Source organism: Lactuca virosa, chromosome 6 (assembly GCF_052849685.1).
Source record: "Lactuca virosa cultivar CGN04683 chromosome 6, Lactuca_virosa_CGN04683_v6, whole genome shotgun sequence".
NCBI classification, from domain to species: Eukaryota; Viridiplantae; Streptophyta; class Magnoliopsida; order Asterales; family Asteraceae; genus Lactuca; species Lactuca virosa.
This window is the reverse complement of record NC_136431.1, coordinates 216,110,431-216,122,189: the sequence shown is the minus strand read 5'-3', so window position 1 is coordinate 216,122,189 and position 11,759 is coordinate 216,110,431. Positions and strand designations below refer to the sequence as shown.

The 11,759-nt window shown below is 30.0% G+C and overlaps 2 protein-coding genes across 2 annotated transcripts; both read left to right on the top strand.

The window, feature by feature from the left end:
• Nucleotides 1–551: 551 nt before the first annotated feature.
• LOC145122294 (uncharacterized) lies at nucleotides 552–1,271 on the top strand. The gene has a single exon (XM_079057918.1). It carries the CDS (start codon nucleotides 552–554, stop codon nucleotides 1,269–1,271), a length of 720 nt encoding a protein of 239 aa, XP_078914044.1.
• A 6,890-nt stretch (nucleotides 1,272–8,161) lies between these two features.
• Nucleotides 8,162–10,531, top strand: LOC145122293 (protein FAR1-RELATED SEQUENCE 5-like). The gene is made up of 7 exons (XM_079057917.1): nucleotides 8,162–8,250; nucleotides 8,348–8,833; nucleotides 8,917–8,926; nucleotides 9,028–9,159; nucleotides 9,503–10,134; nucleotides 10,217–10,277; nucleotides 10,397–10,531. Exons 1-7 carry the CDS (start codon nucleotides 8,162–8,164, stop codon nucleotides 10,529–10,531), a joined length of 1,545 nt encoding a protein of 514 aa, XP_078914043.1.
• The last annotated feature ends 1,228 nt before the right edge of the window (nucleotides 10,532–11,759 follow it).

Here is an 11,759-nt window from a genome sequence, read left to right as displayed (position 1 = left end):
GTAGGAGAGGAAAGCGTACAAAAAATATACTAAGGACTAAACATTAAGCTTCGAATATAATGCCCTAGTAAAATAGATTACAAAATGTTCGAAGACACCAAAACACATTTCGACTAATTACAACACTTTGACCCTAACAGTTGTCTCCAAAGCTCTTTTCCGTTTACATATCTTGGTGTGCCCGTAGGGGCAAATATGGCATTAAAGAAATTTTGGAGACCGATAATTGATAAATTTCAATCTCGACTCTCCGTATGGAAGGCAAAAACGTTATCTTTTGGTGCACGCCTCACGTTAATCAAGTCCGTTCTAAATAGTCTTCCCACGTACTATATGTCCTTGTTTAAAGCACCCAAAGGGATCCTGGATGACTTAGAAAAACTGAGATGAAAGTTTTTATGGGGTGGTGACGATCCCAAATCCAAATTCATTGGGTATCATGGCCAAAAGTGGTTGCTGCCAAATCTGATGGAGGTCTTGGTGTTGGAACGTTGAAGGTGCAGAATATTGCTTTATTAACGAAATGGTGGTGGAAGATAAAAACAGGAGATATGTGTTTATGGAAGGAATGCATAATCTCAATCAACAACTTGAACAAGAGGCCAGTTACGATAATAGCAAAAAAATCAGCAAATGGGACATGGTGTAACATCGCCAAAGCAATACAATCCCTACCTGAATATGATGTAAATCACCAGGATTTGTTTACAATGATCCTAACATCAAACACCTCCTTTCTTTTTTGGAAAGACCGGTGGTGTGGCACACTCACACTACAAGAAAGATTCCCACGTTTATATAGTTTGGAAAAGAAGAAGCTTTGCACAATTAATGACAGGATCAAGACTGATGGTTTCAATTGGTGTTGGAAAGTTCAACAGATGGTGGATGACGTGTTATCGGATTTCATAAGTCTATGCTCCATGATCAGTGATACTAATACCCTACCGGTGGTCAACTGTTTTCGATTCAAGTTAAGTACAGATGGTAAGTATATCGTTCATTCCCTCCGAAAATATTTGGATGCAAAGAATGCTATCCTACAATCAGGTGCACAAATAAATTGGTCCAAGGCGGTTCCACTGAAAATAAGATGTTTTATATGGAGGGCCCTCTTAGATCGCATACCGGTGGCAGCAAATCTGGAAATAAGGGGTATAAAACTACAATCAGCCACATGTCCACTTTGTAATTTGGAAAAAGAAACAGATGATCATCTATTGATCAATTGCTCAGTGGCGAGACAGGCGCGTGGCTGGATATTTAACTGATGTGGAATTAAGGTTACTCAGTTTAACAATGTCATTGACTTTGTTAATTTCGCGGCAAATTGGGGTAGTTGTCCTAAAAAGAAAGAAAGAATGAATGTGATTGTTTATGGTCTCTTATGGTTCGTATGGATGGCACAAAACAACACGGTGTTCAAACAAACAAGGGTGACCCCCGCAAAAATTGCGGATGAAGTGATCTCTCAAACATACACATGGTTTAAGTATCGAACCCAAGGTGTTAAGGCTAGATGGATTGATTGGAGTTTATCTCCCTTTTGCTAAAATACTATTGTACTATTTATTTTCTCTTTGTACTTGTACATTGCTCATGATTTAGTTTTTTGCTGTTGTTTTTTATAAATATATTTGCCGTTTCCAAAAAAAAAAAAAAATTGGTCTGTCTTTTTTTTTTTTTTTTACTGTAGAGTTAGCGTTGGTATCGACTAGAAGAAGTTTATGTATAATTAATATTCGAGTGTGTAGTAGATTAAAATTACAAGCGGTAGGCTTGGATATGTTTTATAGTCGGAACAAAAACAAAGGTATAACAAAAAGAAAAGGTAAAAAGGTATAAAATTTCAGGCCTTAGGATGTGATGGAGACTTTTTAGATGTATCCATCCACTAGAGAAGTTGTTAGGAATAGACAATTATGTCATTTATTTAATTATAAGTATCCACTTCCATCCACTACAGTAGTTGTGAGGAATTGACAATAATGTCCATTTAATTATAGATTGTATTTTAATTAGGACCTGGTTTGTTTCTGTCTCCAAACCACGAAGCACAGCCCACATGAAGCTGACGACGTCCAATCTTCCTCCTTCAGCGCTGCAATGCAATAAACTCACCTGACCGGAATGCAGTGCAGCTGCCCTTCACATTATTTTCTCCTCCGACCCCATACATTTTCAATTTTCCGGTGGTTGTTTCCTTTCCTAACATATTTTGTCGGATCCATTACCATTGAACCAGTCGTGTTAAGACACGTGGACTTGCAGGTCACTGCATTCTGGTGATTCAGAGACACATACATAGGTCCAAAAATTACAAATCGTGCGAAGAAGAGTGTCCGCTGGAGATTGCAGCGCCTAAAAAAGCCGTAGAATGATTAAAATTAAAAATACACTATAATATTTAAATAAAGGGTATAATTGTTATTTAACTAACTAATTATGTTGTTGAATTCAAGATTAAGCCCAAATCAGCATCTTATACCCTATTATCTTTTCTCCATATTCTCCTTCCTCGCTTTTACTAAAACTTAAAATGAATATAACTTCAAAAAATGAATAACTTTTCGGAATAAAGCTAGTTCTCTCATGCCGCTTCCCCCGTTAAAACAATAGCGTAGGAAAACCATTCTTTCTCACGATTGATTCTCCTTGGAACACACTATATAATTAATCCAAATTTGGAAAAAATTATCACCATTATTCACCAAAGCATTTCATTTTCCAAAAAATTGAGCCTCCCCCTAAAAAAGAGCCATGCCTTCCACCATTGATAATCCAGTCGACAAGGAAGAAATTGTTGTCGTGAAGATAGAAACACCTACAGAAGTCTACCATGGAACATTTACTTTCGCCAGAGCAGTTCTCTTGAAATGCATCGGCTACATCGTTAGTCTATTGAAAAGTTTGGGTCGCCTCTGGATGGAGCATTACCCGCAAATAGTTGGGGGAATCATGCTCCCATCCCCAATTAAGTTTATTATCGTCGGTTTAGCTGCCTTCGCTGAAATGAAATCGCAAGGCTCTGAATTTCCTTTCAAAACCCACCCTCTAACTATGAATGTCGCCATTGCGGGTCTACTCTTTTATGGTTTGGCTTCAGCAGCCCAGCATTTCATTTCTGCCTGCACACGTCTTGGTCCTGCTTCCGTCTATGCCATTGTTGCTCACTCGGGAAGGATTGGTTGTTTGTGCATTTTGGTAGCATCTGTCGCATCATTGTTCTATCTTTGAGATTCCCATCGTCAGTACTTGATTAAAGGTGCAGTACGTATGCCTATGGAGTGGGAGCATATTTTTGAAAATGATTCCTTGGATTATGTTTGTTGTTCCATGGAAGATAGAAATTTAATATTCTATTAGAGATAAGCCTTAGCTAGTTAGCTTATAACGTTGAATTTTTAATGTTTGTATTACAGGCCAGTAATCTACTATATACAGTTATACACACTTTAATATAATGGGAATATCCAATATGAAATTATTATTATACTAGGTGTGAGACTCGTATATTATATTATACGAGATTATTAAAAAAAATTAATACGAATGAGTAAACGGAAAGTTTATTTATGTTTGAAATTTGAAATAAGTGAAAATTAAGAGAAAAAAATTTAAAAAAATGAACACACGAAAAATAAATAAATTAAGATTACGTAATTAGTTGTCAGACTCGTGTATTAAACTGGTTAATTATAAAAAAATGTTAAATAAGAAGGTTTAAACTGTAAATTTTTAAATTTTGAAATTTAAAATTTAAAATTAATATAATCATTATGGTATATTTAATTTACGGAAACTAAATTAATGATATATTGAAAAATGAAAATTAAAGTAAATGATAAGTAACAAGTGGAAAATCTATATCTATAAATTACCACAAATTGACATTTGACGAATTGAAGGAAATAATAACATGTGATAAAATTATTTTCATTTATCAGAGAGGATATAAATGTTGGATCAAAAAATAATTATGTTTGGACACTGGTGATCAACAATATGATAGGGTAAAAAAAATGATAGGGTTAGGGCAAAATACAATTAATACCTAATACTCAAAATACAATTATACCTAATAGATAAACATTATCAAAGATTTTCTTTAAGTCAATTTATATTATTATTAAAAATAAATTAATAAAATAATGAGTTACTAAAGAAAATAAATTTGGAATAAGTGAAAATAATAAAAGTAATGGACATCCTTAAAACATTAAATATTTAAAGAAAATATAATTAAGGTGGTAGTTTTTGTGCAAACGAGAGACAGACAAGAGACCATTATTATAAGACAAAATTGCAAAAATGGTCCCTGTGGTTGGCAAAATTCTATAGTTTTGGTCCAAAACGAAATGTTGGTACACCACTGGTCCAATTTTAGATAACTTGTGTGGTTTTGGTCCCTATGGTTGTATTTTCTTGTGTTTTTGGTCCACATCCCACCTAAAATGACTAATATGCCCCTTAAATAATTATATTTTAAGTTCTTTTATTTATTTTCTTATTCTTATAATAAAATGAAAAACAAAAACAAAATAAACTGTAACGTCGTGATTTTCATCATAATTTTTTTTTATTTTTAAAACATTTATTTAACATAATATGTTAGCGGAAGACTTAGTTTTTAATTCAAAACATTTTCAAAACCACAACGTTACTTCAAACAAACATAATTCCAAACCATTTAAAATGTAAACAAAAGTATTTTAAAGTAAATAATCAAAAACGTGTCCAAGAGTGGTATCGTTAATATAAATCTACTACCCATAAGAACCCCTCTCACCAAGGCCAATCTTCTAAACTGCATGCACCAATCATAAGGCACAAAAGAGAAAAGATACAAGTGTCAGCCCCTACTGAGTGAGTTCATAAAGTTGCACATAAAACATATAAACCCCAAATGGGTCAATCATTCATTTTACGATGAAGCATAAAAATGATAGACAAGTAAAGATAGCAAAACAACCACATAATATAGTTAACCAATCATATATTCCACCGCATGCATACATAAATGTTCAACCGCAGTTCTACCACTTAACATATATAATCAACCAAATATCATATAAACAACCGAATAGCATGTAAACAATCACATTTCATATATAGATAATCTTTATTTGTTCAACCTTTTATTAATAACCAGCCGTTTGTTACACATTCAACATTTTAATATACAACCAACATTTGTTATATATTCAACCTTTTAATATGCAACCAACCTTTTGTTACATACTCAACCTTTTATACAACCAACCTTTGTTATATATTCAACCTTTTATTATATCTATCCAACCGATTGATAGAAAAGTGTACCTTAGTGCTACCTAACCCAAGAGAAACACCCCGTTCACTACTTGTGTGCACGGCCAACCGAATGCTCTAAGTGGCTCATGACTTCCACCCGAAACACCAACCCCATGACTCCACTTTTGCTACTCCGACTTTGCAAAGTACAAGTACCTCGCGGTGTCGTTCAGGATCGGTACAAATGGTGTCAATTATACCGATACACCTCCCGATTCCCACGTGATGTTTGATCCGGCCACACCATAAAGCCAACACCACTCCAGTTCCCGTACACTGAGGTGCACACGAACCGCGTGTCACACGGCCATCTAGAAAGGCCATGTAACTAATCACCGTTATGGTTTAAGCTCTTTCCACCTATTAGACTTGCAAGGTTCTACCCTTAACACCATTACACCTCGTAATTTCATTTATACATTAAGTAAAGCATGTAATGCATACCATATAAATGTGTATTAAGCATGCAATGTATTCATAACCAACACATCAAAACACAACCATACATCATATTTCAAGCAACTTAAGCTAGCATGCTATATACATCAAGTTCATCAAAGTGTAAACAACGTAGCAATTAGGTCATAACATGGCATTAGCACAAAGCATATATTAGCATCACAAATATCATATCATCATCAATCACAAGTAATGACATGGTCATCCTAAAGTTAATAAAATCACCATCTATGGATTGCACGTTTCAATCATGCTTAGTGAGTTAAAACTATGAACTCACCTTTGATTTTTTGATAATACGTAACTTCGTGGCTCCTCAATTACATCGATATCGAACCTATATAAATGATGATAATATTTTAGACTTAATCACTTCCAAATTATATTTGTAAACGTTTGAAATTCCACCATCCTAATCGAACTATTAATTAATGTTCATATTCGACCAACAACAATAATTACTATAATTTATTTAGTTTACAGATTCATCCAATTTTTCCATATATATATATATATATATATATATATATATATATATATATATATATATATATATATATATAATTTTAAAATGCAAAATAAATGGAAAAATCCAAAAATTCTTTTTTTAAATATTATTTTCGGAACTTGAATTAACTAAAAAAAATAAATAAAAAATAAAAATAAAAAATAAAAAAAAATCCCCTTTTTTTTTGAAAAATACGTGAAATATTCTAATAGAATATTACACTGACATATTCTAAAAAATAATTTTAAAATGCAAAATAAATGGAAAAATCTAAAAATTCTTTTTTTAAATATTATTTTCAAAACTTGAACTAACTAAAAAAAATAAAATAAATAAAAAAAAATTCCATTTTTTTTGAAAAATACGTGAAATATTCTAATAGAATATTACACTGTACATATTCTAAAAAATAATTTTAAAATGCAAAATAAATGGAAAATCCAAAAATTCTTTTTTTAAATATTATTTTTGGAACTTGAATTAACTAAAAAAATTTTAAAAAAAAATAAAAAAAATAAAAAAATGTGTCTCACGGTCTCACAAAATTAGGCCGTCTCACATGAACCTAACCCTATATATATATATATATATATATATATATATATATATAAAGGTTCAAATGAAAACAAAAAAAATTAAGAACCATAAGAACCTTTTATTTATAAGTTATTATTAAATGTTTTATTATTTTAACCAAATATGTTATTCAAATATTTAAAAAGTTATTTTTTTCAATTTCAAATTTTTCATTATATTTTTTGTAAGGGTATTTTAGTAATTATCAAATGCAAACAAAAAGTAATTGTCTAATTAAATATATTTTTTAATGAGAATCCTATATTTCCTACACAGATTCGTACACAAATTCATCGTGATCTTCGCTTTTTATTGAATCGATCGATTCTGTTAATCGATTATGTTAAATTGTTAGATTTTCATATAGATTTAGTTTATATGGAATCATTATCTGAAAATGATTCTAGTAGATTAGGGTATTTGATCGACAAAATCGATCAGTGTTCGTCGATAGTTCGATCTGATTTCAGTTGTTTTCAAGGTGAAGTATCATCGTTTTCTCTGTCCGATTCAATGTATGTTCAAAGTAATGTTCAAATCGTATCAGGAACAGGTCAATTTAATGTTCAGTCTGTAGATCAGTTTCAAGCACAATCTGATGATGATATTGGAATCGAAGGTGAATCAGAAGCAGGTATCTCGTTTCCTTCTGTTACTAATTTAATTCGTTTTTAAATATTTTAGATGAAAAAATTCCTTAATCTGTTTGTTTTTCATTTGTTTAAGTTATTAATTTGTACTTTAATATATATTTTTTTGTATTATTTAAGTTATTATTTGTGAGCTGTAATTATTGATGTTCTATCCGTTATTAAGATGTGAATTGGTTTGTTATGTAGTTGTTTTTGTTTGTAAATGTATAAAATAGTGTTTTTTTTTGTTAATGTTATTTTTTATTTGTAGTTACATTGTGAATTTTTAATTTTTTGTTTATTTTTATAATTTTTTTATTTTAATATGATAAATTGTTTTTTACCTGTAAGTATGATGTTGTAACTGTTATAAATGTGGTTTTATTTAGTTATGTACTTGTTTTTACATGTAAATGTATTAAATAGTGTTTTTATTTTTTAATCTTATTTTCCATTTGTAATTAAACTGTGAATTTTCAATTTTTTTGTTCATTTATTTATAATATGTGTGTGTTAAGCTGATATATGTTTTTATTTTTCTTATTAGGTCAACCTATATTTTCTGATTTTTTTCTCTCCTGATGGAACTCGTAAAATATGGATTCCTGAGAATGTTGATGATGTTAAGCCAAAGTTGTATAACAAATATCTAAGTGTTGATGATGCAATAAATATGTATAAGGCTTATGTTGCTAAAGCTGGTTTTGATGTAAGAAAAGTTTCTACAAAGTTACACAATAAGTCACGTGTTCTTACTCATCGGTCTATGCTGTGCAGTAGAGAGGGATTTCCTCAAAGTGTTTATGTACACAACTAATTCTAAAAAAAATAAAGCTCACATAAATTCTAATATTAAAAGGAAAGGATGTCCAACTTTTGCAAAATTTAGAAGAGTAGGAAATTCAGAAGTTTTTGAGCTATACAAATTTGAAGAAAGGCATAATCATGATTTGGTTACAGAAGATTATAGGCATTTCTTGAGGTCTAACTTGCAATTGGACAATTCTGCTCAAGAATTCATTAAGAAGATGGGAAGGGTAAAGATTGGTCCAATGAAAGCATATAGGATAATGCAAGAATTAAGAGGCTCAAACAATGTTGGAGGGACTGTTGTTGACTACAAGAATCAATCTAGAAAAGTGAATTGTTTTATTGAAAATGATGATGTGCAGATGGTAGTTGATAAGTATTTAAATAAAATGAAAGAGAATCCAAGTCTTACATTTGAGTTTATATGTGATAAGGGAAAATTGGTTTCACTTTTTTGGGCTGATGAAGCTGCAAAGGTGAATTATAGAGAGTTTGGTGATGTTGTTTGTTTTGATGCTACTTTTCGGACGAACAAGTAATCTTTTTTATATTTTGTTTTCTTATATTATTTTCTTTTGTTGTTTTTATATTAACTTTTGTTATATATTTATTCTTTAGGTATCGTATGGTATTTTTTCCTTCCATAGAAAGAATGTTACTTTTGCAGTTGGTCTTTTGAGCAGTGAAACTACAGAGTCTTATTTATGGCCCCTTAAAACTTTTTTGAAGACTTTAGGTAAACAACCGACTGTTGTTCTCACTGATGAAGATGCAGCAATGAAAATTGCAATTAAGAGAATATTTCCTGATTCACGTCATTGCTTATGTATGTGGCACATAACCCAAATTTTGCCTTCTAAGGTATGTATTTTTAATTTTTAGACTGTTTATTTTGTATATATTATGATTATATATTTTTGTTGTTATATTTTGTTTTTTTTTAATGTTATCTGTTTTTGTTAAGTTGTGAATTTTTATGTTTTTTGTTTATGATTTGAATTTTGTTAAATTATATTATTTTTAGTTCATTTTTCATTATGTTAATTATTATATGTTTATTAAGTTGTGATTTTTTTTGTTTATATTATTATTTTTAAATATTCACCTGTTAGTATGTTTTTAAGTTGTGAATAATATCATTTTATATGAAATTTATTGTATATGTTATTATCTTATATATGTTTTTTATGCATGTGTTCTTTAGGTATGTGCTGAACTTTCTAATGATATGAAATTCAAGAAACGTTTCAATAAGCTTATTTGGAATTCTAGGATAGATGCTTCTGAGTTTGATATTAGATGGAAAAATTTTATTGAAGATTATAAGCTCCAAGAGATTTCATGGTTTTCAAAAATGTTTGATATGAGAGAAAGTTGGATTCCAGCATATTTTAGAGACATGCCATTGTCTGGTTTGATGAGGACCACTTCTAGGCCAGAGAGCATGAATTCTGCATTCAACAAAGTTGCTCACTGGGGTAATTCATTAGTTAAGTTTTTCACTTCTTTTGATTCAGCTATGGACAAGCAAAGACATAATCAGTGTTTCTTAGACCATCTTAGCAATATTTCCAAGATTAAAAGTAAAATTTCACTAAAAACTATGGAACATGCTGCTGATATGTATACTAATGAAGTTTTCATAAAAGTGAAGAAAGAAATTGAACAATCTGTATTTTCATGTTCGCAACACAGTGTTACGAATGAAGAATTTTATGATAGATTTGTTGTTATACAATGTAAAGATATTATGGGGTCTACTCCAAAAGTTGTTAATGAAGAAGATTCAGAAAGTGAGTGTGAATTTGTTGTTCCAGAAAAGACTTTTTTTTCAAGGTAAATTATATTTTTTTAATTTTTGTTTTTCAAATTTTAAGTTGTGGATTATTAATATTTTTGTTTTGTTTATTTTGGACAGGTTGTTTATGACAAAAAGGAATCAAGTTTTGAATGCTCTTGTTCATTGTTCTTTCAGCATGGTATATTGTGCAGGCATATATTTTGCATTTTTAGGACTTATCAAATAAACAAGATCCCTTCAAAGTACATACTTAGGCGTTGGTGCAAAGGTGTAATTCCATCTGAGGTTCTTATGAAGCAATGTTCAAGTGATGAGGCCTCATCATCATCATCATTGTTATATGATCCTCTTTCTAGTCAGGTTTTGAGTTTTGTGGAAGAAAGTGTGTCTATTTTGAGTAAAGATGCAGATAAGCTTAAGGAGTTTTTTTGAGCTCATTAAAGAAGCAAAGTTTAAAGTTGATGGTGTTTGTTCTGCATCAAGTTGTTCAGATTCATTGTTGAAAAGAAAATATATTTCTGAGTTTGTTGAGTCATCCTATGGAGTGAAAAGCCATTTATTTCTGATATTGGAAACCCTTTAGATGACATAAGTAATAAAGGATGTGGTACAGGTAAGAGGTTGAAAGGAGCTAGAGAAAAAGCCATTACTGAATCAGTTAAACAAAAAAGATTTTTTTCCAGATGCAAACACTATGTTATTAGTCACAATAGTAGGTCATGTGAGCGTTTGGAAAGACAAGCAAAAGAAAAAGAAATGTGTTCAAATGGCAAAAATATGGATGCAGGATGTATTTGAGAGATTTTGAATATTTTTATCTTTTAGTTTTTACTTAATAAGATTTTGAATTGACTAGTATTTGTTTTGTACTCACGGTTTTATTTGTTTAAATATAATGAATTTTACTTAATAACAATTGTTAAGTTTGATATTATTATTATTATTATCTATGATTATTGATATTATATCAATATATTGTATTTAGCAACTGTGAATTTTTTAATTATGTTTCTAAATTTTTTTTGTATGTTAGTCACAACTTAATTATTATATATCATTAATATATATATTGTACTTAAAGATAGTATTTATGTTTCTTAATTTTTATTTTATTGCATACTGTTGTATTATATATATCAAGTGCATTCAAATGTTTTTTAAAAAATTTTACCATTTTTAAAAAAAAAATTAAAAAATTCAATTCACAACTTAATAATTTATTCATTTCGTTTTAATTTAAACATTCACAATTGTCAAAGTTATGATAAACATTCATTTTCTTAATAATTTTTATATCAACATCAACAATTAACTAGAAATTCATATTTAGCTAAGAAAATATATCATTCCAACATGTTTACCATGTGTGCAAACATTACCCAAAATAAAAACATCATAAACACCATATTTGTTCAACTAGATAGAAGTCTTCAATAGCAACTAAGCATTTATAAAAATAAAAACAGTAGAAATTTATTTTTTTAGTTTTCACCAATCAACTAAAACCTTTCCTCATAGTTCTGCATTCCATGATTCACAACTTATTTTTGTTCTTCTGTTGTCAGCTTTTCAAACTCAAGACCTTCTTCTATTATCTTGTTGCTGTAGATATTGATATCATTCACCAAGATCTTTGTAACATATTTTGATCGAAGCGTTG